At 43.3% G+C, this 27,012-nt stretch overlaps 1 protein-coding gene across 4 annotated transcripts; it reads right to left on the reverse strand.

Annotated features, from left to right (window-relative positions):
* Positions 1–222: 222 nt before the first annotated feature.
* SEC16A (SEC16 homolog A, endoplasmic reticulum export factor) lies at positions 223–26,942 on the reverse strand. Of its 4 annotated transcripts, XM_082295260.1 has the most exons (31): positions 26,899–26,942; positions 20,383–22,937; positions 19,123–19,635; positions 18,422–18,567; positions 15,998–16,083; positions 15,000–15,129; positions 14,356–14,554; positions 13,102–13,279; positions 12,546–12,688; positions 12,045–12,106; positions 11,683–11,821; positions 11,182–11,424; positions 10,837–10,934; positions 10,216–10,297; positions 9,944–10,061; positions 9,612–9,723; positions 9,247–9,352; positions 8,650–8,790; positions 8,441–8,554; positions 7,637–7,838; positions 7,203–7,445; positions 6,439–6,527; positions 5,891–6,049; positions 5,573–5,650; positions 5,292–5,348; positions 5,004–5,115; positions 4,576–4,713; positions 4,395–4,495; positions 3,930–4,004; positions 2,292–2,366; positions 223–1,877 (listed from the first exon to the last, which is right to left on the reverse strand). In XM_082295260.1, the coding sequence occupies exons 2-31, from the start codon at positions 22,861–22,863 to the stop codon at positions 1,809–1,811; spliced, it is 6,489 nt and encodes a 2,162-aa protein (XP_082151386.1). In that variant the 5' UTR covers positions 22,864–22,937; positions 26,899–26,942; the 3' UTR covers positions 223–1,808. The 4 variants fall into 4 exon arrangements, with proteins under 4 accessions (XP_082151386.1, XP_082151385.1, XP_082151383.1 ...); XM_082295259.1 differs by having other exon boundaries at positions 13,102–13,219; positions 19,123–22,937; XM_082295257.1 differs by having other exon boundaries at positions 19,123–22,937.
* Positions 26,943–27,012: the final 70 nt, after the last annotated feature.

A 27,012-nucleotide genomic window follows, 5' to 3' on the forward strand; every position in this document is an offset into this window, starting at 1 on the left:
TGGCCTTGAACACTTCCAGGGATGGGGCAGCCACAGCTTCTCTGGGCACCCCGTGCCAGGGTCTCACCAGCCTCCCACCATCCCATCTAAACCTGCTCTGATGCACAAGCACCTTCCAAACAACCAACACTCCAGGCTGCCTTTCCTCACACAGATCATTCCCGGACAAACAGGAGAGGTTCCTCCACCCAGCTCACTGAAACAATAACCACAAGAAGAAAGTAAAATGTGAAAGTGCTCCAGAGCGCAAAATATTTTATTTAAGAATTTACAGTGTCAAATCTTACACTTAGGAAAGACAGCTGCTCCCAGCTCAGAGGGAGCCTCCTTTGAATGAAGTTGTTTGGCAGTCTCTACTGAAAGGAGAAAATAATCAGCAGCCTGGCTGGACTAGAGGAAAGCCAAGTGTCTGATTAGGTTTCAATTATAGAAAAGTAAACCACACTGACTGCTGCTGCCCACGTCTGGAATTGAGTATGGACCAGCACCCAAAGGTTTCTAATCCCCCCAAATAGTGTTTTACTTGGGCTGCATACAAACCTTCTGGAACATACATAAGGCTATCATGATCTTAGAAAAGTGGTGTTATTCAAGAAAAGAAAAAAAAAAAAATAAACAACTGGGGACAAATACTGGCAATTTCACATTCGTATTACTTCTACTCCTGGGCAGAAATTCAAGTAAAATCAAATAGTTTGGTGGCAAGTTCTAAATAAAATATGGCCTAATGATTTAATAAATATTTAAAAGTTTATTTCTCTCTTTGCAGATAATTCAGATTCTTCAGTGAATATAAACGCTGCATATCATGGTTTTCAAGATTTCCTATATTAAACCTAAAGATTTTAAAGTCCATCTGTAGAGGTCTAATCCACCTACTTTTAGTACGAAATTTAGCTGCTACCTATTTAAGACCTTGGTTATTTTAGTAATGGAGATTCAAGAACAGATTATTACACTGATTCTGGCACTCCAAAAAGGTAAAAAGAAACAACTTCCAAGCTGTTACCCCCCAGCTGCAGAGTGCCAGCAGTTTGAGAGAAAGCAAAGTAACCGTATTGCACTTAAACAAACACTCACTCGTCAAGAGAACAGCGTCAGCTATGATACAGAGCTCCTTCCCACTATACACTTGGCTTTACAGGTAGTCTAAACCACAAACTACATACAGACTAGGAAAGATCCAAATCAAATTAGGATTAGATTACAGTCACAGTTTTCATTCAATATAGGTCGATTTATTTGGATGAGCTGTGGCCCCCTCCCCCCTCCCAAAAGCCAAACCAGCATGAGGCATCTCCTGGGCGAGCCTCTCCCAGGGGAACATCTCTGGCTCCACACTCTGGCTGAAAGCATCACAATTGTGCATGGTCCTCTTAAGGCCACAGTGTTATCCTACAATGTGGACATGTTTTCTTTTTTAACCCCTGCTGGGAGGGGAGCATCCTTCAGAAATTAAGGAATCCCTGAAACTATGTCTCGGAAGGTCACACTAGTAAGGTTTAAAATAAACTTGAGGAATAAATTGCCTATGCAATTTACAGGTTTTGTAACAGACAGCAACTATTTCCTCTCTTGTGTCTATTCTTTATCACAGCAAAGCTATTTCTAGCCAGGTTTTGAAAAGGAAAAGTTACATATATTTCATGTTTGGTAATGGTTTGCGTAGATGAGGTGCAAGCGTGAAGATCACCCATCATTAAATTTCTGTCATGTCAACTGCAGCTGATGCCACGTGCCATAAGGCTGAAGAGTTCTTTGCATACTCAGAACATGAGTGATAATTCCAAATACAAAGCCATTGTATTCTACTTCAATGTTGGATACTTCCTCTGTCCAATTCTTCCCAGTCTTGAACTTCCAGTGGCTGCAGGAGACTGAAAAAAAGAACAAGAATAAACAAAATGTTCTGTAAAAGTGTCATGCTGGAGACAAAATTTTAAAAAATTTGGAATAAAGTTTTGAATGGAAACTTGTTAAATTGAGCAGGTTCCAGACTGATCTTTGTGGACATTTAACACTATGTGGAACAACCCTAGTTGGTAGAGCACAAAATCATGTTTTGTTCAATAGTTTTGTTCAAAATATAGAATCAGGCTGGTTTGGGTCAGAAGGGCCTTTAAAGTACACCACATTCCATCCCCTGCCATGGGCAGGAACACCTTCCACCATCCCAGGCTGCTCCAAACCCTGTCCAGCCTGGCCTTGGACACTTCCAGGGATGGGGCAGCCACAGCTGCTCTAAGAAATGTTGGATAATAAGGAAAAAGAAAGATGAGGCCTTTACTCACTTGTGCAAATTGAGAGGGGTTGTAGAACGGTACCGCTCCTGCTGAAGATGCCCCTGAGGGTGGAACAGTGGCAGGCTGGGAAGAGAAAACACTGAAATTAGACAAGGGCAGAGCTCCAGTGCCTCTCCAACATGGTCTGCTAAGTTATACAGAGCAGATATTTACAGGATATTCATAATGCCAACAACATGGAGAGCGCAGCCTATTGGAACAACTGCAGAGTGCTGGTACAGTTTGCATCCAGATCCAGAACAGGACTGGCTTCATGTAAGAATTGGCCAAACAATGTCACATGCATCAACTGCAAATAGCTCTGCAGATCCAAAGCATGCAAAACCAACACAAGACACCAGTGCAACTCCACTCAATTAGTACCTTCTGCCTTTGTTAGTACACCTCAGGACTTGCCCCAAAAGAAACATTCTATGTCAGGTTTTGCTTTACTAAGAAATATCAGAAAGGTTTGTGTCACCCCTTTGTGGTGACCCCACAGCTCTGGAACTCCCAGCAGATGAAGCATTCCTTTAATTCCTACAGGGACTTTTGCAGATGGTTTATTACCAAATTGAGACTGGCAGCAGCAGAATGACCAAGTTTTGCTTGTATTGAGTCTTTTTAGGAGGTTTGGTGGGTTTGGTTTGAGGATTTTTGAAGTTTTTTTGTTTAAAATCAACGGATTTCTTTAGTATCCCAGAAAAAAAAGATGATGAAATTATGTGAATATCTTAGGAACATAAATAAAAAGCATGCCTGGATTACATGCACTCTCATAAATAGACAAAACTGAAGACCCTGTTTGAGTGTAAAAAGGAACACTACATCATGATCTACTTTTAATGATATTTCTGTGAAATGAGGGGGAAATGACTAAAAGTAGCATTAGTATTTGAGCAAATGCAAAATAAGGGGGGGGGGGGGGAGGAATTAAATAAGTTAACATAAATGAGAATGGCCAGCCACATGTACCTGATTAAAATGCTGGCTTACTTCACGTGATAATGAACTCATTGAACTAGAGCGCGAAAGCTACAAAACAGCAAGAACACACAAATACAAAAAAACACAAATAAAAAAAGTCGTCATGCATGTCACTGCCCCAAGCTTTCAGTTGTTTTATTTCATTGTCAAAGTCTCACTGCCAAAGGTTAAACCAACTTCAAGTTAAAAAAAAAACAAAACAAAAACAAACGTAAAGCCAGAAGTTAGTTTAAATCAAAAGGACTTCTTAAAGCACGAAACTATGTAGGTATAGAAAACATTAAGTAGGAACAAAGGTAATGTTACTCTGCCTGGCACACAGCAATTTGTTTTCCTTGTGTCTTGCACTTAATATTAGTGAAATTATATGCATGCATGGAGGCAAGAAGAGACCCTTAAACTGCTACTGATATTTTACCCTGAAAAAGGCTTTTAAAAGTACTGATATAGGAAAAGGAGATCACAGAATGTAGGACATGGAGGCTGAACTTCTCATATGGGCTTAAAGGTCTTTTCTGTACAATTCTGGAGGCAGTCAAATCCCATCTTGGCTACTCATCAGCCACTGAATCAGTTACTTGTTGTTTTAGATGGCCCACTGTAAGACCATTACAACTAACAGTAAAAGTCATTAATTAAATACTTTGCAACAAGCCTTACCTCGCCTGACTGGGAGCCATCAGGGTTAGGAACAGGAAGTCCAGATCCTGGAGGAAGGGCTGCAGGGTTTAAGTACTGAGGAAAAACAAGGCACTTCTGTTTATCACTGTTACTGTGAGGCTATTTCACACTTCCCTAGAGATCCCACTGAAGCAGAACAATGTTACAACACATCAGGCAGGTGTAACAGGCAGTGTAAGACTCTTCCCGTATTCTTGGTCCCTTTCCTGGCACATGCTGCACCCATGGAAGCTGCAGCCCTGCCAAATGAGGAAATGCAACCTCCCACTTCCATTTTCACGTGCATTCCCCTTCTCCTGTTCTTTAAGTAAAACGTTAACCCACAATCCCCACAACAATAAAATGTTTTATGTACTGTGGCTGTGAAACTGCTGCTCAGAATCATGACAGGGGGTTTGAATCAGAAGTTTGAGTTCTATCCACAAGACATTCCTTCTAACCCACCTCTGGTTCCACAGCTGCAGCAGGGTCTGTGTTGGTTTGGTTTGCAGCTGGTGTGTGCTCTGCTGCTCCACTCCCTTCCACGGGCTGGGATTCCCCTGGAACTGCAGAGGAAATAGGATTTAGCCAAACACACCAAACCCATAAACAGCCATACAACCTCCCCACACTCGTATCCACACACCTGAGTTTGGAACAAACACGTTGGCAGGAATGGGCATTGGTGCCAAGGGGGCAAACAGGTCTGATGGTGCAGGGACAGCACCACTTGCCTTGGTGCCTCCTGGATTCAGGACATCCACATAACGGGCTCTGTTTCCAGCTAAACCAGTAACAAAAATAAGCCTTGTGTTAGTCATGCCTGTGTCTACTTTGAAGTTTGCTGCTTAAAGCATCTTTCAGGATCAGAAAATAACACTCCAGGGACACAAACAGTAACACACCCAAGTCATGATACTGTGACGGCAGTGCAGGAGCTGGGCACGAACAAAACCAGCAACAGCCACAGTTCCACTGAGCTGACAACTGTTCCCAAACAACCCTGGAGAAGTCAGGACTTCTGCCTTCATATTTTATTCAGAAAAGGTCTTAAATATCAGTGCTGGCTGTTACCTGCTCTCCTGGAGAACACATTGACAGAGGCACCAGGTGGGCCTCCAGGCCCAGGGGGAGCAGCCTGAGCAGCTTTAGGAAATCCTGTTGGAGGTGGTGGGGGAGGTTTACTCTGCAGGGAGACAAAAAAGAAAAAAATCCAATCACATCGTTGACTGATGTTGCACATTTTAATCCAAATCAGTAAAAAGCAGCTCATAAGAGCCAATAACAGATTAAAGAAAATTCTGTGCCTAGTACAGATTTTTGTTTCCCACTTGGAAAAATCATGAGGACTCAGGTTTTTACCTCTTCTTCTGGTTCATCCAGATTAACCCAGCGTTGTTTCTGCTCATCCCAAACAATCTAAAAGAAAATCACAGTCAAAACCAAAGAGCTCAGAGCAAGCTGCAAACAGTTGAAAATAATTGTAACTATTTTCTTTAAATAAAACCAGCCTTAGAATAAAAATAATCTTCAAAGTTTTACAGTCATTTGTTTACTCATCCAAACAATGTTCATCTGTCATCCAGGAGAACAACAGAACAAATTCAAGTGTATAAAGGTTTTTGTGATTTTTGGGGCCTTACTGATTTGTTCTTGTCATCTGGCAGGTGAGCCTCATTCTTTCCTTTTCCCATCAGCCAGCGAAACCAGGTTGCACCAGTCTGAAAAGAAATTCAACCTGCTCAGTTAATTCTCTCACCACTGTCTTTACAAGCAGGTTAAAAGAAACATTCATGCAACAACACATTTTCTGTTAGGGACTTCAACTCTGAGCCCAGAGTTGCACCTAATAAACAGGAATAAAGAATTTAATTAGGACCTCTTAAGTACCATGGACTAGGGGTGACCACATTTACTAACACATCTCCTCCAGCTGTAGACACCTTTCTAAGAAATTTTACCTTTTTAGGTGCTGCCTCCTTCTTTGTTTCTTTTTTAGTCTCTTTCCCTGCAGGAGCAGAGGGAGGAGGAGAGGGTTGTTTTGCTGCAGAGTTGGATCTCTCTCGTCCCACAGAATGAACAGAGGACTCTGAGGTTGTTCGGGATCTTCGCCCATAGCCCTGCATAAGAAATACACAGGAAAGCACAAAGTTGTCACTGCTGCAGTGATGGATCACATTTCATCTTCCTAAAAAAAATCCTTCTTTGTAAAATCCTTTAGCAGAACTGATCTAAAAGTTAATACACCTAAAGATGGATCTTTGTCCTGGTGCCTAGTTAGATATAAAGCCAGGACATAAATGCACAATAAACAAGCAGCTGAATATCTGACACAACATTAATTTTTTATCAAGAATTTCCACACAATTAAAGACATTTAATCTGGTTATTTGGGAACTTCTAAAAACCAAGCTTCAATTCTTGCTGCAGAATAACACAGAGCCCCCAAATCCTCTTGTGCTTGTATGGTGCTGCAATGCAGCTGAAGAAATGTATGAAATAACAATACCATATTAGCCATTCTGCCATAGAAATCATCCTCTCTCTGTTCAGGGAAGGAGTTTTGTGAAGGAGACTCTGGGGCAATTCTCTGCATTCCTTAAAAAAGAAATTAGATCATGTTAGCAGGGGCACACACCAACCAAAGAACCAACAATAAACACCAAAGCCCCCAAGCCCCACAATAGTTTTAAGGCAAAAGTTTTCACCAGTTATGACTTTTGTGCTAGAGAGAACCTGGTCTTTTAAAGAATGAGAGCTGCAATTGCTGTGATTTTTTTCCCTCTCCTGTCTGGGTTTGTGTTTGTTCTAAACACAGGCCAGAGCAGGCTGAGGGATGCAACCAGCAGGATGGAGCAGTTAAAGGTTCCTCATGTCTCAAACTCTACCAAACTTAGGTTTGCCTCCTTCCACACGTGTCAGGCTCTGCTGTCACAGAAATGAAACTTATCAGGGTCCCAAGAAGCTCACATCCAGAGGCAGAAATCCCTGATACAGACCTTGGAAACAGAACTGCCAATCCCAGTGCACTCAGGGATGATGTCAGGGTCTAAATCATGATCTGCTGAGTCTGACCTCACTCTTAAAGTAAGCCAAAAAAGCAGGATGAATACTACAACTTTCTACAGATGTTTCTATACCATTACATGGTGTTTTTAAATTTCATTACCCAAAACATTGACTATTTTTTTAATACTGAGATATTTTGAATTATTCCCCAAAACACTTTATTCCCCTTAGAAGGAAGGAAAGCTGTTTATTAAGATCCCAGACCTGTTTCCAGGTTTGTCTGCTCTTCTGACCGCGGTTCCATTTCTTGTGGTGGCCCTCCTGGGGGTAGTGTTGACCCTAAATACAGTGGGGATGGTTCAGTTCCATAGGGATTTGAAAATCCTTGAGGTACAAATCCAGGTCCTGGACCAAGAGGCTGAGGAGCCACTGGGTAGAAAGGGACACTTCCCTGGTCACCAGGAGGAGGAATCATGGCAGCTGAGCCATCAAGGACAGCCTGAGGTACTGCAGCATGAAAAAAAACCAGAGTTAAGAGCTATAATTAAACAGAAATTCCAGTGTGAACCTTTTACCCTATGAATGATACAATGCAGAAATGAAATCTCCCTGTTCCAACCAGCCTCTTAAGTGGTTTCTTCTATCAGAAACCCGAAACCTTTGTTTTCTCTCTGTCATAAAGGACATGAAACACCAACCTGAAGGCATCAGCTGCACGCTCTGCATCTGTTGAGCCATATTAGGTAACAAGGATGCCAACAAGGCATTTTCAGCACCTGGACCCACGTCACGGCCACCTCCCCCATCACACTGACTGGCACGGTCCAGTTCAGAGCTGGGAGTGCTGCATTCATATGGAGGGGGAGTGGATCTGTCTGTGTTATAGGCTATTGCACCCTCCTGCATGAAAAAGCAAAATATTATTAACTGAACTGTACTAGGCATTCAGTTCATAACCAAGGGAACATGGAGCAAAGCAAATCTTAGGTGTGAAAACAGGTTTTTAGTGTTAGTCAAGAAATGAACTGTCAGCCATTTATAAGCCAAGTTCAACCAATAATTTAAAGAGTTTATTTGTTTTTGAATTGAAACAGTTAATTTGCTCAGGGTTCAAATTGCTAACACATCTCTTTAAATAAATGGCAATTCTTTCCTTTCTGTTATAATCTAGGAACACTAATTCACACACAATTTTATGGCAAGCAAATCCCCTGCTTACAGCAGGAGTTACTGCAACCAAATGAGTCTTGCAATTCTCCTTGCATTATGATATTAAGAAAAACCTGTCTCATACAACTTTAACTATTCTGTATTGAATCTCAGAGCACTAAAGTGTGGCAAATTCACTTGGTTTACATCATAACATTTGCAATTTATGACATGAGTGTATAAGGTCACTTCCCACGTTTCTGTGATTAGCAGTGTGAAAAAAATATTTTGGAAACTGGATTTACACTAATCCTTTAAAGAGAATAATTCATGCTGAAAAGCACACACTGTACCTTGATCTGTCCATCCACATGTCGAAGTGTTACTAACCAGGGGGGCTCAATAAAAGATTCCTGTTCTGGTTTTTCTTTTATCTGAGGGTCAAACAGGCGCAGCTGGGATGACATCTGAGGAAAAGAACCATTGCGAAGTGTGAGTTCATCAGCCACAGCTTCCCACCTACAATATCCAGCCACAAACACTTCATTCCTCCTCCTGTTACCTGGATTAGCTGGCCAATCAGCACAGGGGAATAGTAATGGGGATCTTTCAGGACAGTTCTGGAAATCACTTCACAGTAGTGGAAAGCCTGGGCAGCAAGGCCCATCTCAGCCAGCCGACAGGCATAGATGAACTTGAAAACCTGGGGGAGGCAAGCAGGACAAATAAACCAAGTGTTCACAACACTCTGAGTGAGAACAAATAAAAGGTACTCTGGCATTTCAGCTGAAAGCTCAGGTATCTCATTATCACATCTAAAATTTAAGGAACAAGCATTCAATTCTCCTCTTCCACCTAATGCATCCAGTGGAAGTTGTCTATTTATCTACAGCTAGTGCCAGCAAATTCTGCTGGATTTTTCTTTTGGAATAGAGAATTACAATAAAAAAAGTTAAAATTCCGAAGTTCAGGATGTAGAGGTGAAAAAAGTGAAAATGAAATGTGGCAAACAGGAAAACAGCTATATTACATTGCTATCCATGGATATTTGATGTCATAGCAGATAAAATATTTGCCACACTGACTACAGCACATGAAAGATTAAAAGCATGAAATCTGCCAAAACAGAAACCAAACCGAAACAGGAACAGCTCTTCACCTGGAAATTGGGCAAGCAGCCAGGCTGACTTCCTAGTGACTGTGCATATTCATAGGCTTCTGTTCTTTGAATGGCTTCATTGGTGGCAAACTTTAAAAATGGCAAGCTATTTCAAATAGGAGAAGAAAAATATTATTTGAGTTTATATATGTTGACAAGAAACACAGATCTGTCGGTGTCAGTCACACAGCTCTGTCAGACACAAAATATCAACAACTTCTACAAGACACCACATCAAATAGTTATTTCAAAATCAGCTGCTCCTTGTGAGGACAAGGGGAGCAATGCAATTCAGTCTCTCAAACTTTCATTTTTGCATTGAAAAAGTTGTGTTTAAAAAAAAAAAAAAAAAAAGAAAGCCAGACCTGTGATTTGATCCAATTAGGACAAGCTTTGTTGTCTTCCTTGTGTAAACTCCAAACCCAACTTGGGCCATAAGGTAACAAAAATGAGCAGCATCCAGCAGGCCTTTAGAAGCTGCAGAAAAATAAAGGACAGAGCTCAGGATATTTCAGTGGCACATCCTTTGTCCTGTATTGTTTGGCTTTGCATTCAAATGCTTTCACAATAGAGACAAGCCCATACAAAACTGCTCCACTTTATATTTTATGAAGAAATTGCCTGTTTTCAAAAAACATAAGCTGAGCAATCAAAGCTTTTCCTTCAGTCATCACCCTGTTCATTCCCCAAGAGTTACCAAGAGTGTCTCCCATGGTAGCAATGGTCCTGGATTCCAAGTCCACATTATTGGTCAAGTTGGATAACACCATTGCTAGATGAGGCCTCCAGTCTCCCCATTTCTCATCTCCACAGCACTAAAATTAGAAGAATTACTAGGTCAAATCAGTGACTGGAGCTCTGCATGGGTAAGTGTTTCAACCTAAAAAGGACCAAAACAACTTCTCTGACATTCTAGGAAGATTTCTGTTGGGAACTCCACTCCTCCCTGCAGCACCCAGTGAATCTTACCGTGGATGCAGCTGGCATCCTTCCAGACATGAGCTGGTAAACAGTCTGCAGAGGGTCATTAATTGGGAGACTGTTGGCAAATCTGCAGAGACATTGCAGAGAAAAACAAAACATAAACATGGGGTAAGCAGTTAAAATGTACTTCAGCTCTCAGTGGCAATGAATCTAACCTAGTTCAAGAGAAGGAAGTGCTGTGTGAAAATACTACACTGAAGAAGAAATTGGGATAATGTTCAAAAGTAAAACATTCCCAGTGAACTGGGTCTGGCACTGTAACACCAGTCAGTCCAAGCTAGGAAAAACCTCTGGATTCTCCCCAAGCCAGCTGACTTTAACAAAACTGACAATTGAGTTTTTGCAGTTTTTCCCAAGCAAGGCCACAGATGACATTGTTCAAATACCCCTTAAATGGAACAGGTGGCAGAAAATAACTTCTCAGGTTTAACAACTTCTCAGCCAGAAGACCCCAGAATAAAAAGTAACAAATGACAAATAAATACACAGTAAAACTAAAGCATAATTCTTGCATGAACTACTATGGATAACCCGTGATTTTGACATTCTCCACCTCACTAGCAGAACAGGCAGCCAAATTTCACTAATCAAAAAGCAACTCAGTACCTGGTCATCACTCTTGCATGTGTCCTGCTGTCCATTTTGCTGGCAAGGAGCAGAGCATGACCCCACAAACCATGCTTCATGGCAGACTCCAAAGCATCCTAATCAAGACACAAATTAGCTTACTGGGAATAGCTTCACATATTACTCACAAACACAGCTGTACAGTAGTAATTTGTGATCAAATCAAAATATGTTTGTTCAGATAAAAGCTAAAAAACAAATACTATTTTGCTTTAGATTATGAACTGTAGGGCAAAATATTTTCTGTATCAGTGTAGTGCAGTGCCATGAAATATTATATGCACTACAAATGTTGCAAAAGTAAGTAGCAGCACAAGCACTCACTTTCTTACGGCCATAAAGCAGCAACTCCCTGAATCTCTCAGTCTCCTTCTCAAAACTGTCAACTGTGGTTAGAAGATTATCAGTGAGAAATGAGAGCTGGGCTTCACCAGACTCCTCTTCCACTTGTTCCAAAGCCTCATTAGTGAAATCAATCAAATTTGCCTCATTAGGGGACTTCCCAGGAAGCCACACTGTTTTATGATCTCGGAGCAGAAGTTCAGCCAGGTCTGTTCCCACAACAGTCTGTGTGTGTGGAGAGAAAACAAAAATTGAAAAACCTGTTATGTCAACACTGCCTGCATTTTATTTGTCACTTCAACAGCAATATGTGAACATCAGCACCTCTGAGCAGCTGAGGATGAGTGCCCAGTTTCCACATTCCTTCAGCCTGTGAACTATTCCATGATCAGTGACTATAACACGTATTCCTGATCTTTACACAAAAACTACTTGTGAACAAAATCCTTTAGGGCAGATAAAAACTTGAGCAGTGAGACATACCCCATTCTGCCTGCACAACAGTACAATAAAGTCCCAAAGAAGACTTGCAGATTCTTTGTCAATTAAATTTTCATTCTTAAAGCACTGTGCAGCTTTACTTTGTGCAAAATTAATAACATCCACTTTATGGGTCTCATCCCTGAAAAAAAAAAAATAAGAAAAGAAGTTTTTAATGAGGCATATATAAACATTCAGGTCATTATGTGTGATTAGTCTGAGGAATAAATTTAAAGCTCCTGTATTATTTAAGCAGGTGAAAAGCCACAAATATTTTAAGTCAGTTTAAATGCTGTAATTTACAGGCAATGAAGAAATTATTTCTGAATGCTTTAAAGTTATTTCTGGAAACTGCAAGAACATACTTAGCAAGAGGACCAGGAAAGGCTCTCATCTCTTCTTGCTCTGGAGAATGCTGTAACATAGTCTGAAACACAAATATAATCCATAAGAAATTCTTATACCTATGAATTTTGCTTTTTATCAATAAAACACCCAGACCTGAACATAAGCCATCATGTAATCAAGCCTCTTTAACAAAATACAAAGGGTGACTAACAACCTGCTCAAGGATGATAAATTATGAAATCTACTTTACATGGAAGTTACTCTGTACATCATCCTGAACAAAATTATAAAGAGCTGGATGATCTCGTCATGACTAAGTCATCTCTCAGAGGAAAAGAACTTTTAAATTTACTGTTTTACTTATGATTACAGCCCAAACTGATAAAGATACATGCAGTGACATAAAAAAAAAAAAAAAAAAAAAAGAAATCAGGAAGTTACAGATTCAAGTTCCCTACTCCCCTTCCAAAAGAAGGACCTTTATTCCATTACTTCCCATTTTTCCTTTTAAACTTTACCTCCATGCTGTGGATTTCAACCAGAGCTGGCTGGCCCTCAGAAGGCAGGTTTGGCAGTGCTTTTATTAAGAAGCCCCCAGGCCCAAACCTGGCACAAATATGAGGCACTGAAAATTTCTCAGGTGTTGAGGGCCTTAAAGGTGCTGAAATTGGGAGAAAAGATAAAATAAGAACAGGTTACTATGTCTTGTAACTAAGTAAACTTGTTGATGTATTTACCCAATTCAAAAATTCTGAAGTATTAGTGGAAAACACTCTGTCATTTAATTTGGCTGAACTTTGTAAGAAACAATTAATCAGTTCCTTTATAGTCCCACATCTGAAGATTTGCAATAACTAGAAAAGTAAACTAAAGAACTTTAAAATCCACTTATTTTTTTCAATGCAGGGGCTTTGACTGTTTGTATCAGACACATTTCTGTGATCTCTGTACAAACGTGTAACACATCTTCAAAGAGCTAATGACAGACATCAACAGACTTTGGAAAAGATTTTCCAGAGAAGTGTTTTGCATCTATAGCACAATGCTTCCCCTCCTTGCCCAGCGTGTCCATACCTTGTTCCACAGCTGACCAGCCTGTTTCAGCAGGGTAGCCATAGTCTGTAAAAGGCTGCTGTCCATCAAAGCTGGGATCATACCCTCCATAGGGATAATCCGCATGGAGCGACACTGCCTGCGCAGGGGTTTCATAGGCATTACCCGTTAGATCGTGGTTGCTCCTATAGAGCTGGCTCTAGACAGATCAGATTAGTGAGGGTTAGCTGGGAGCTTGGAGTTACACACAACAAGCAGCACTGCAGACTGTGAGCATTCCCTCCTGACAGCTTCCATTGTCAATGCTCCTTGGGAACCAGGCTTACTGCACCACTGCCTTGCAGAAAGCCACCCGGCGAGATCCTTCTGTAGCACAGGCTACAGCAGATAACTGATTTATCTTTGTCTTCTCCCCCAGTGTTTTTACCATCATTTGATCTGTTCACATCCAAGCACGTTCAATTCTCTCACAACAGAATTTCTACGTTCTTGTGTGAAAAGCGTGAGTTCTGTTACCAGCAACTGTGAGTCAGAATGAATGTTCACCTCTGCTGTAACAGACAGAGAGTCTCAACAGAATAAACCCAACAAATGCCAAATGGCTTCAGGTGCCTAAAGATTAATGCCTAAATGATTTCCAATACTACTTCAAATATTACTAAATGAATTGGAATTCAGACTGGGAAAGTACCTAAGCTTCCATGAAACACGAGGAACCAACTACAGGTAAAATGACCCATTACATGAGCAAAAAGTGTACCTCAAAAAATTAGCTAAATATTCTCTGAGGTTTTCAGGTATCTGTAGTTGCGGTGTAAAGTGGATGAGTAATCAGTTAGCTTTGGTTTTTGCTTTTAAAGTCAAAATAACATCATACAAATATGGAGTTAGTCCTTTAACACATCCCAAGTTCAGTAACACAGCCATGCTTGTGATGAGAAAAACGACATGACACAAAGCCAGGCACACTGTCCACTACAGCCAAGCAGAGGGAAGGCAAAGTTCTCACAAACAGCAAATGGATTCAGTAGAGGAAATTTTCCATTTCTGTGTGTGTAGCAACTTGCACAGCTGAGTGCTGATTTTGGTTAAAGTTCTCTTGACAACTGTGACAAATATTAAGTTCAAAACGGTATTAAAAACCAGCCTTAACTTACAAAAATTTTCAAAACACACATTCCCTGCGCTAACACCCAAAATATTTTCTTATTTTCTAACGCTTCACCCACCCCCAAGAGAGGAAGTGCCAGGTTGGTGTGTGCAGCTGGAACTCACTTGCTGGGAGCGAGAGCTGAAGCTGCTCTGGCGGCTGTGGACGCTGCGGGAGCTGCGCAGGCTGTGGCCGGAGTGCTCGCTGTGGACGCTGCGCCGGTCAAACTCGTCCCCGTAGGGATCCCTGTGGGGCTCCGAGTCATCATCAAAGCTCCCGGTGAAACGGGGATCGTATCTCCAGTTATCCTCGTAGCGGTCATTCCTGATGGACAGACAAAGCAGGAATGAGCACAGCCAGCCATGGCCCCCAGGGAGGTGACTGTCAGGAAAACCAGACCTCACTCCAGAAGGGTTCTTGAATCACTACCTACACCGAGGTTCTTGTTACAGCAAACAAACTGACATTCCTTCAAGGAGTTCATCCTGAATATTCAAGATCAAGACCAACATCATACTCAGAGTCTGCTCTAAAAACCCACAGAACGTTCAACTAGTTTGAAAACAAGTGCTGCTACCACCTCCAATCCTTCTCTCAGAGTGATGTGACAGCTCATCTGGTTTCCTTCAATGACCTATGTTAAAGCTACAGAAAGGACTAGCAGCACTGTGAAATTTGTGTAACACTGCATTTTAGCAGTCTGTTCCAGAGAACCTGCTGCTCCAGCTCTGGAAAGAGCACTGGGAGAACGTGGATTGACTGGACAAACCTGCTGCCATATGGATATGCTTCTCTCTTCTGGTAAGGGTTGTGCTCAGCATCATACCAGTACCTCTGGTCATAACTTCTAGGGTCTCTGTACCTGGGGTCATATGGGTATCGTTCCCAGCGACTTGGATCTTTGGAAAAGAAAAATAAATGGTTCAGATATTGGTAGCCTTGACTATCATCTTTTTCTACTTCTTTCTCTTTAATTACAAACTGGTTTGGTCCTGAAGCACAGAGCAAAACCAAAGCAATGTACTTAAAAGCTATGTAAATATGTCCACTTCTTTTTAGTTAAAAAAAAACCAAACAACAACAACAACTTTAAAGATCAATTTTACACCTTTTAGAGAAAACATGGTTTTCTCTAAAAAGATGGTTGTTACAGTTAGTTACTCTTGAGGGGTCAGTGTTTGCCATCAGATCTTTTCTAACACCTTTAAAACTCAATCCTGCTATCTGTTATGACATTCACAGAATCTTTGTGATCAGTCTGCAGACTGCCAAGCAAAACATCTCAGGATGTGGACAGATGTTGCTTAAAACCCTCCCAGGCACTACACAAGCAATTACCTCCAGACTCCCAACGCCAGCATATCTCAGTGAGCACTCAGATAATGATGGACAAAACCAAAATCCAGTCATGAGTCAACTTCTGTTTACAGCCACCTAAAATTCACTTTACAGGTTTGCCTGCAGGTCACACACCAAGGACACACCCCAGTGAAAGGCAGACTGAGGTGAGGAAAAAACTTACTTTGTTTTCTATTTACTACTTCTACTGACCAAAAAACATACAGGAAAGATGGAGAGGTATTAAGAACTGAAGTAGGCAAAAAATCAATTTTCAGCAAGCATAATTTTAGTCTTGCTGGTCATTGAAAGGACACCAGTTATATTCATGTGGGTTCTCTGATCTTAAAATTTCTCTTCCCCATAAATTATTGTTTAAATCTGCAATTTTCTATGGCAAAAAAATCAGAGTTCTTTTTGACACCTTACCTCCATAATCATAGGAGTTTGGGTAATAGCCTGAATAATAATCACTCCATCCACTTTTTCCATAATAATCTTCTGTATACCCTTGCCTGAAAGAAAGCACACAAGTATAAAAAAATTGTTATTCCACCTTAATCTCTTCTAAACTCAGCAGGAGGTAGGAAAAACTCTATGCCACAACTGATTAGATAGTTTCATAGTTAAAACAATGCATTTCCAGAAAGCCAGGGAATCATAAAATTAAGACTTTACAACCCAATACAGCACTAAATTGTTGTGTGCCATCAAAAGCTGACAGCCCTTAGCATACAATAATTTAGTGGCATTGCAAACTGCTTTGGTGATAAGTTTAATTACTTACAGGCAATTAATCACAAAAACTACTGCTATAATTAGCATCCTTTGAACTGTCTCAACAGAGAAGTCGATAATTTAACAATTCATTAAGAAATAATGGCCACTCCAAATTTAATGGTGTTTTATTATACAGCTTCTGATGAAGAAAATACTCATTTACAGAGCTGATTGTCCAAAGGAGCACAAAAACATGGCTAAAACCAACACAGCAAAGTAAGGGTCAGCGCACAGAAAAAAATGATTAGCATTCTTCTGATGGAAAAAGAAAGATGTGGCCGTTGCTCAAAAAATCATGAGCCTTTATTAGATAACATTTTCAGGTCATCATCCTAGAATTTCTGAAAAAAGCCAGAGGATGAATGTTAGATGAAAAATGCAGTGTCTACATGTATGCACATAAATGTATATATATGTATACATCCATGGATGTTTGTACCTCCACAGGTGCATCACACTCACAAACACACTTGTGCACATACACACAGCAGGTGAAGATATTTCATGCCAATGTGAAGTGATGGCAACTTCCACGCTTCCCTACAACTGAGAGTGCAAACTCCAAAGTGGCCCAGCGAGTCAAGGAGTGTGGGAAGTCTGCTAACACAGCACTCACTCTGCAGAGGAGGTCTGATCTTATCAGATCAGGTTTAGCCACCCAACCAGTCTCCCCAGTCTCCTCCAGAGAGATCCCATTCCCTCCCCCAAGCAGCGTTTACAAAGCTGCATCACCACCATTGGCACATTCAGGGCAGTTTCACACACACACAGCTCTGCTGCCCTGCAGCTCCTCACCACAGCCCGTGTCTGACTGCACTGGCACTCACACAGCAGCCCTGACAGAGCCACTTCTAACAGGCTTTGATCTGCCCACTGCCACATACAGAAACTTCAACCCCTTCTAAAAATAGTACCTCAGGAGGGTACACACGACAAGTGCTACTAGAGGTTATCATCTCATTTCAAGAGCTCACAGCACACTTAAATTCACTCATAAAATGGTAAAAGTTATCACATGGAGTTACAGGCACTGTTTTGTGCTCCTCAAGACTGAAATACATCTATAATCTTCTGCAGGTGGCAACCAAAATGTTGCATTTGTAATTTGATCACTGCTCCATGAGTGAACTACAAACAACACACAAATACTACAAAGGGTTTAATAATTTCCAGAGAGGTAACTGGAGTTTCTCTGTTAGAAACTGCAAAACCCCTCAGCAGATAACAACAGTAACATTTTACCATTAATTGAAGTTCATACAAATAACTCACACAATAATCATCAGAAAGCAGCAATCTCTTCAAGAGAATTTGCTGTTTCTTTCTTGAGAAATACTAGAGATTTAATCCTACTTTTATTTAACATTTTCAAGGAGCATCTGAACACATTGTTCCCCTCTCAAATTTCTTTATTTCATATTAATCAGACAGATCAAGGCTTTTAAGTTTCCCTAATCAAAACCTGCAGTGAAATGAGTGGGTGGGACAGGCCCACACAGCACCTCTGCCATCCAGACCACAACCTGAGAGCTTTGTGAGGAAAGCTTATCCACAGCTGAGGGAACTGTCACACAAATGGACCTGACACAGCACCAGGATGTTGTCACCTGACTCACCACTCTCTCTTCTGAGCACCTGAACCACTGCGTATCCATGGTGCCTGCAAGGCAAACCCCAACCAATGGGCAAAAGTGCCATTCATTAACAGAATGAGGGGCCCCTGCTTAAGTGCAAGGCAGAAAATAAATGAGTATTGACTAACAACCCCATGGCCTGCACTGCTCTTTCACAGCAAACATCAGCACTGAGGCCATAGCAGTGACTTCCTGCCTGGCAGAAACACCAACAACCCCCAGAGAACTGAATGAAAGGAATAACAAGGCTCTAGCAAGAGAAGAGGCTGTGGAATTGTATCCTCTCCAGACGTGGCATTCGACACCGTCCGTCCCTATGGCAGCACACAAAGAGGTTTTGAATTCCTCCCTGTGGTTTGTGCTGTAAAACTCCAACAGGCATCACTAGAGTCTCTGCTTTGGGGTATCCAGATCTTGACTCAATTTAGGAATTACACACCTGGAGGAAGGTCTGTCAGAGCAGTGGCTGGCCCTGGAACTGGGCCGCTCAGGCTCGGGATAGCGATAGCTCCCGGGCTCCACGTAGGCAGTGCCGCTGCCGTCGTAGTGTCGGTACCGGGGGTCGTACTGCCCATAGCTGTCCTCCTGCAAAAGGCAAGCACAGGCAAGGGAAGAGGCTTCACACCTCCAAAATAACAGTTAAAACCAAAAAACTTCACCATTCACACCACAACGGTGATACCTGAAGAGATGCAGATTAATAAACTACAGTTTAGCTTTCATTACTTTTTGTGGCAGTCAAGTTATTAATATCCTCAACTTAAAGAAAAAAACCCATTATGTCTGGACTAAAGGCAGTTCAACCTCTCTACTAACTCATCAATAATTCAGGCAGCAGGAACCAAATTTGAGCACCTGGACAGCCAAGCCCATTATAACTGCCAAGTTTTTCCAAAGAACCAAACAAATTGCTATGAGCAATCTGTGCCAACTGGAACTGATATCAGGAACTACTTAAGCTTCCATAATCTTTGCAGTGTCAGTTTTGTTACTGCTGTCTGGATTTTCCCTACACTTAAACACTTAACATGAATGCTCTGCTGAATATTGATCATGACACAACTGTTTAAATTCGTAACTCAGAAATGAAAATTAATACTACATACTAAGGGGAGAGGAAAGGGCAAAATGAAAACTTACCATGTAATAAAGGTGAGCTGCAGTCCTGGGGTCTGCAGGAGGATAAGGTGGTGGATATGGAGCCTGGTAAGCATCGTAAGGATGTCTGTAGTAGTAGTAAGGGTTCTGGGGTGGACCGAAGGCTTCCTGAGGGGTCTGAGGTGGGGGTGGACGCTGCAGGTCTTGCTGCCCATTGGGTGGGACTGACTGAGCAGTGGAGGCAGGAGGGGCTGTGGCAGCTGGAGCACCTGGAGGCTGTTCTGACACCGGCTGCTTCCTGGGACTCGTCTGGTCGTACCTTGGCTGGGCTGAAGCTGCCTCTTGTGGTCCCCCAGGCTGGGGACGATTGCCCAGCACCTGGCTCTCCCCCTGCTGCATGGCTTTAGCCCCTTTGGAAATCTGGGAGTCTGGAGGAACTGAGGACTGCCCAGATGTTGGTGGCTGCATTTGAGCTGCTTGCATTTGTGGTTGGGGTGGCAGCGCTCCCTGTGCAGCTCTGTCTGATACAGCCTGGTGCTGTACATCTTTTGTCACCTGTTGATAGAAATGTTGTTTGTCAGGCACCTCGGGACGCACCTGACCAGCGCCAGCGGCCGCCTGTTGGACTGGAGCACCAGAGGGTGACTGATTGTGCACCTGCACAGAATTACTTGTGCTGCTTTTCTCCAACGTCCGTGACACTGTGAAGTCGAGCACTCCAGCAGCTTCTTTGCTACTTGATTGATTTGCAGAATTATTAGCCTGTGCTATGGAATTAACGGGGGGGACTAGTCCACTTGCACTTCCACTGGGAAGATTTGTCCCAGGAGAAACAGAGGAGTTAGACCCTGGCTTGCTAGCAAATTCAGAAACGAGGCCTTCCATATTAACATTCTTTTGCCCTTCTGGAGTCAAATTAAGAGGAGTTTTCATTAGCAAGTTTGCAGGCTGATTAGAAGAAGCATCAGAAGAATTAACAGGACTTTGTAATAAATTATGTTTTAACAGATTAGTACTTGGAAGTGAATTAACTAAGAGAGATCCAACTTGCATCACAGGTAACGGCATGTTTTCCCCACCAGCATGTGAAGTTTGGGGACCCATTGCAGGCTTGTCCCCAACTCCAGAGTCCTTCATTGGCTGATTGTTTTCATTGTTGCTTAGCTGATTAGATAGAGAAATAGAAAAATTAATTGGCTGAGCCAAGTTATAGCTTTGATTAGGCTGAGCAATCAGAATAGGTTGATTTTGCAAAGACTCTGTAGGTGGAGAAGACAACAAACTTGCATAACCAGAACTTGCCTGAGACTGAAGTGCCTCCTCTTCTCCCATTTTGGGAGGATTCTCAAGATTTTCAAAAGTTATATTTCCATCTTGGGAATGCTGCACAGCAATAGTCCCTGGTTTGCACGGCTGCTGATTAGACAGGCCTTCCTCTGGTGGCTGAATGACTTCCACAGTCTGTTTGGCAGGTACGTACACCGCAGGAGCAGCAGGAGCTAGAAGGACATTTCCCCCAAAATTTGGTAACTCATTGTGAGCCCATAAAGTTGTTGCTGGGCTATCACACTTCTTAACTGCTCCCTGAGCTCTGGTTGAGGACCGTCTCTCAGACACTGATTGTATATTTTCCACAACAGGTCCAGAGTGCAGCGTATTTCCAGCTTCCCCAGTGCCTGCAAGAGGCCCTGGGTGTACCTGAGGCATGTAAATTGTTTCCAGATTATCTGGTGGCTGTTCAAGATTGCCAGGGGATGCAGCAGGCACAGCTGTGTTCTTCTTGATATTCTTTTGGTTTGAGTGGTTCTCTCTTAATTCAACCACCATCTTTGCTTGGTCAATCTCTGCAGGTTTTATACCAACTCCATGGGACCTCACAGGTTCAAAAGAACTATTTGCACTTGTCTGAAACACTCCTGTAGGCTTAGGAGGACTTGGAGTGGGAGGCTGGGATAGATTGCCATGGTAGTTCTTGCTCAGGTTTAGCTCACCTGAATCACCTCCCAGAGGAGAGGAGTCAATCTGTTTGAAGAAGCTGGCAGAGGATTCCTCATCAGGCTTCCCAATTTCCTGCTGGATAAATGTACCGACTTGCTCTGGGGGCCGTGCTGAGCTGGAAGTGCTCCTGTGGCTAATGTTGCTGTAGTTGGAAGAGACACTGTCTGGTCGGACAGGATGAGGTAAGGAATCAGGTGCCTCCAAGTTTGGTCCTCCTTCAGCATGGCTCACAACGGCGTTCTTGGGAAGCATCTGACCCGGGAAGGATCCGTACCTGTACGGATCAGGACCAGCAGCAGGGGATGAAGCATTGATGTTCTGTGGTTCACTTGGCAGCACTTCCTGATTCTGAATGCACTCCAGGTTCTCCACATTTTCGTACTGGGACCCAGCAGCTGTGTCACCTATCTGTGCCTCGTCATCACCAGCAAACAGAGAGTGCTTAGCAGCCTGTGCCTCCTGATGACTGGCAATTTTAGGGAAGTACTGAACATCCATTCCTTTCTGTACCATCTCACCAGCTGAACCTGTACTGAGCTGTGCCTGAGAGAGAACATTGGTTGCCCCCTGCTGAGGATGCACAGGCTGGTGATACAGGGAGGCCAAATTTGGCTGACAGGCATCAAACTCCGTTTTCTCCATTACGTAATTTTTTTCAGATGAAAGTATTTCTTCATTTTCTGCTTCATCCCCTTTGAAAAACATGGAGAGAGTTCCTGGATCTCGATCGGTGGGAATAGATCTATTTGATGTTTCAGACATAGCTGGAGACTGGTTTTTGGGGTTGTTTTCCTGAGCTGTGGGAAGGACAAAACCAGAGCCTTGCAAAGGTGGCTGTGCGTAAAACTGTTCCTGGTAAGGTTGGCTTAACCAAGGGTTAGTCATTTCTGTGTTCTGCCTAAACACATTTCCAGGCTGGATGCTGTTCATGTGATGACTGCTGTTTGCAGGGCCATTTTTCCCATTCTTTTCACAACCAGCGGATAAAGGCGCTTGCATGATGTTTTGTGGAATACCTTGGTGTCCAGGACCCTGCGGGACATTTGTGTGTGGAGGAGGGTGAGAAGTGCTGACAGAAGGCTGAGAAATGTTATGAATGTCAGACTGAGGAGATGGCTCAGGATAGGGCACAAAATTCCGAACTGGAGACTGCAGATTCCCTGGGACAGGCCTCCACTGGGAGCCAGGCTGCTGGGGAGGTGGTGGGAAAAGTGCTGCTGCATTGGGTCCTGAAGGTGCATCATTTGGATCTCTGCCAACATCCTGTCTAGCTCCAGGTTTGTTTGCTGCAGCCACCATTCCAGGATGCACACTGAAAGAATTTTCCACTGCTGCTCCTGGGTTATAATGCAACGGCACTGCAGGCCCACGGAGTCCGAGATCGGCGTTGGGATGCCCTTCTGCAGCACTATTTATAACATACCCCGGGGACGGAGAAGGAACTGGAACATTAGAAAAGGTATTGGTGCTTATCCCTGCTTGAGACACAGGAGCTGACAGAGACGTGTGTGGTCCATGAGGATTGTCCCCGGCACGGGAGGGCAGCGGATGCACGAGGGCTGGCTGTGGGAACGCCAGTGCGTTGCCCTTGGATGGATTATCTAGAGGGAAGCCCTGTGGGGTTTGCCTGCCAAAGGCAAACGGGTCTGTCACGGGCTGCACCGGGGCAGCTGCGGCGTTTGCCCGTTTGCTGAGCGGGCTGTTCCTCCAGTACATGTTCCGAGCCACGCCGGCGGGAGGAGGAGGAGCCGCTCCCGCTGGGACAGCCTGCGGTGGCTGCTGCATGGCAGCCCTCTGGCAGGGTCACACGGTGATAAATCGGCCCTGGAGGCAGTAGAGAGATGTCGTCTTCTGCCCTGCTGAGACAACACAGGTACAAGTCAGTTCCCTTTCTCATCATATATGCAGCACTTAAGCAACTTTTATTTTACAAACAAAATCAGTTGAACAATTTGAAGTGGAAAGTATCTCCCTTCTCCTCAGAACACGTAAGAAACTGACACACTCCATTAAATCTCTAAATCCAAGTCCGGCATTAATGAAGTGTAAGGCTGTGTGGCATCAATGCACATTATTTAACAATTCTACTAACAAATGTATCCAAGTAAGACTAATTAAACACAGTTCAGACCTGTACTAGTGTCAAAGCCTCCAACGGTATCCCACTGTTACATTTCCCAGAAATATGCATCACGGAGAGGACAGCAACCAGCCTAGAACAGAGCCTGCAGCACCATGTCCTGCTCAGTTTAATTACGAAGAGTTGAGAAGTCATTATCTAATTCTAATTCTGTTAGAGATGATCTTCAGCCCTGATGCACTGGCACTCCATGTGAATGGACCTTTTCACAGGTAAAATGAGAAGCATCCCAAGAAGGAATTCATCAGATGTTATCACCCTCAACAGTCCACTTTTGGTTTAACTAAGAAAACACTGTGTGGTACAATATTGTTATTTATTTTGAGAAAGACAATTGGATCTTCATCACAAATATCGTCTCCTCTAGATGAATGCTGCATAGCAAAACTCAATTTAAGGAGAGAAAAACAATCAGCTACCCCCACCTATCAATGACCATTCTCACTTTAACACCAGCGGGACTTTGGCACAGTATCAGGGTTACAGCTGCATTTCAGGGTGGAAAGGACACGCTCGGAAGTAATCCAACTTCAACTCCAAACAATACCAGTGAGGAATCTGGTACACAGGAAGTTCAATAAATTCATCAGGGTGTCTTTTTCAATTTTATCACCACTTAATCTGGGGGAGGATGGAGGCTGACAAAACCAGAGGAATTCACCAATACTTGTCCAGTGGAGCCCAGTGAAGCCTTAGCAATATGTGATAATCCTGTTTTCTCATAGTACACAACAAATATTGTTTATAATATGCAGAGTGAAGTAACCACAGCAATGGTTCCATACCAGATGCACTTCTGTTTATAAAAGAAAAAAGCCGTACAATTCTTATTTGGAGTTCTTCTAAGATTCAGCATCTTGTCAGCACGAGTAATAAAATGGGAAGCCAGAAAAGTCAGATGTTTGTAATCAGGACAAACTTCTAGTTTCTAGTTATCAAAAATACTACATGTATTTCATAAATATTTATACCTAAAAATTCCAATAAAAAGCACACTGACAGTACCACAACACACAGACTTTACTGGACATCAGTACAACTTCTGCTAAGGAAAACTCTCTCCAACAGCCCTGTGTATAACCCAAGTCCCTCTTTCAGAGTCAATAGAGACTCTCAATTTCTTCCCTATATCCATATATTCCATAGCCACATCTTCAGTTAAGACTCCATAAACCTGTGTTTTATTAAGATGGGAAGGACAACACAAAACAGATTTCAACAGAAGCATCAGAGCTCCATCAGTTTCATGTAGCACTTGCATGTGCCTTCACCATTCTTTTTAAAGCACAGCTGCTGAATTCCATCAAGGAATGCTTACAAAAAGGTTTTAAGACTTTGCAATCTTTTCGCCTGTTACAATCCTGAGGTGAAGGTTTTCCAGCTGGCCATGCTTACCAACCTTGCTGCCAACCATGTTTCCAGGAAACCCTGCCTAAACACCCATCCCAATTTCCACGTGCTTAAGGAACCTCTGGCTGTTCTGGGCATCCCCATTCCTTTTTCATTGTGTTCTTTGTTGTATTAAGCAGACTTTAAAAACTCCTCTCTCCCCTCCAAATAAACTCATGGGTTTATGCAACGTACTTTGGACTGGGGAGGAAAAAAGCTAATGAAACCATCTGCCAAGGCAGTTATGTCCTGGAAAGCACAAACTTCACTGAACAAAATATTGGTATCTACTAAATAGTTCTGTTTTTCATGGAAAAGTTGTTTCTGAAATACAGCTGAGCACAAAAGCCAACTTAAATACCCACTTCCAAATGTCTAATGTGGGCTTTACTCCTTGCAGTGTCTCATTAAAAAAATCCTAATACTTTGCCATATTTTTGTAACAGCCGGTACCAGTAATTAGCTAATTAAAATAAGTGTAAAGTCCTACTTTAAGGCAGAACCTGCCATTCCTCTAACAGGATCTTTGATGGTGCATAACAGAGGTTCAACACAAGGGATCAGCTTCCTCAGAAGCAAAGTTAATATTAACAGACTGCACATAGTAGTAAAAGCAAGCAAGATTTGAGGAACTGAGTCCAAATAAAATGAACGTGCCCATGTCAGGTAATTTAAACAGAAGATAACTCAGTGCTACTGACCCTCTCTTGTGCCTCATCCAGGATTAACGGAAATGCTGATTTTAAGGAATTTAGAAATAACTACACAAGTTAAGAGCAATCCATCTCTGTTTTATCTAGTTTGGAAATTCTTAACTTTCAGCCGGTTTTTTAATTAATAAAGCAGAGCAGCCTGCTAAACATGAGTCACCAGGAGTAACAATTGCAGAAGGTGTTTCCAGGCATACCAAGAAAACATTGCCAATGAGGAAAAAAAGATTAAAATGCCCTAGACAAGGCCATAAAAATAATTTCACCTAATGAGCTCTATAGCTTCATCTATAAAGAAATAATTTCTTTGATGGGGCTTAGTTATTAATTTAATCCTACCTAAATAAATTACTCTTAAACAGAATAACTATGCCCCCAAAGCAAGTTACAGAGGACTAATATTAACTCTCATCCTCACACATGAACCAAATGATAAATAACATGTTCACATACACAGATTCCTAATGAGAACAAAGTGACAAAACCCCACTGCAATCTCAAATACAGGAACAGCTGGAAAAAGAGATTTGCAGCTTTAAAATCAGCAACTACTTTTTCAGTTTTATCTTACGCAGACAGCTACGCATCTGCACACATGTGGGTGACAGATTGAACACGTTCTGCATCATTCATGCTCCTCACAGATTCCTACCGGGCTTCTCCTAAGCAGCAACCAGAGTTACAAATGTTACTCTGTTAAAACGTAGCCAACAGGACAAGGGGGAACAGCTTTAAACTGGCATAGGGCAGGTTTAATGAGCTCAGGAAGAAATCCTTCCCTGTGAGGGTGGGCAGGCCCTGGCACAGGGTGCCCAGAGCAGCTGTGGCTGCCCCTGGATCCCTGGCAGTGCCCAAGGCCAGGCTGGACAGGGCTTGGAGCAACCTGGGACAGTGGAAGGTGTCCCTGCCCATGGCAGGGGGTGGAATGAGATGATCTTGAAGGTCCTTTCCAACCCAAACCAGTCTGTGACTCCATGAAAACAGCTCTTTGAGAATCAAAAGCACAGAAGCAGCACAGAGCACTCCCGTTTATTTTGAAAGGAGCCCGACTACCAGTTCTTTACCCCAGCAGCTCCCGACGCTTTCAGGCAGCCGCACTCCTGAGTCAGCACCAGTTGCACAGACCTGTGGCACCTGACAGCTCGGAAAAACAGCCCTGACCTGGGACCAGCGCTGCTGCTGTCAAAGGGAATACGTGATAGCCAACATCAGACGGTACTTTCTCCCTCCCGCACCCCACGGAATAACCTTCGGACCCCCGCAGAACGTCCCCGTCCCACCGCCCCACTCCAAACAGAGCAACCCAAATCCTGCGGGAAAACCCCCGGGCAGCGCAGCCCCGCGACTGCGGCAGCGCCTTCGCCCCTCTTTGCGGCACCACAACCCGCTCCAACCGGGGCGGGGGGCCGAGCCCAGGGCTGCGGGACCCGCCGGCTCCTTGCGCTGCGACAGCCCCGAGGCCCACCCGGAGGCACGGCGGGGTTGGCACCGGAGACACCGGGGCCCGCACCTTAGGCCCGGCGCTCCTCACGCAGCCCACTCGGGACCCGCGGCCCTCCCTCCGGGCGCGCCCCGCGGTACCTGGCAGCCCCCGCCGGCCGAGACCCCTCAGCAGCCCCCGCCGCCCCTCACGGCCCCGGCACCGGCCGCCGCCGCCATCTTGGCACATCCGGCTCGGGGTTCCGCCGCCGCCGA

This window comes from Coloeus monedula (assembly GCF_965178545.1).
Source record: "Coloeus monedula genome assembly, chromosome: 21".
Taxonomy (NCBI): domain Eukaryota; kingdom Metazoa; phylum Chordata; class Aves; order Passeriformes; family Corvidae; genus Coloeus; species Coloeus monedula.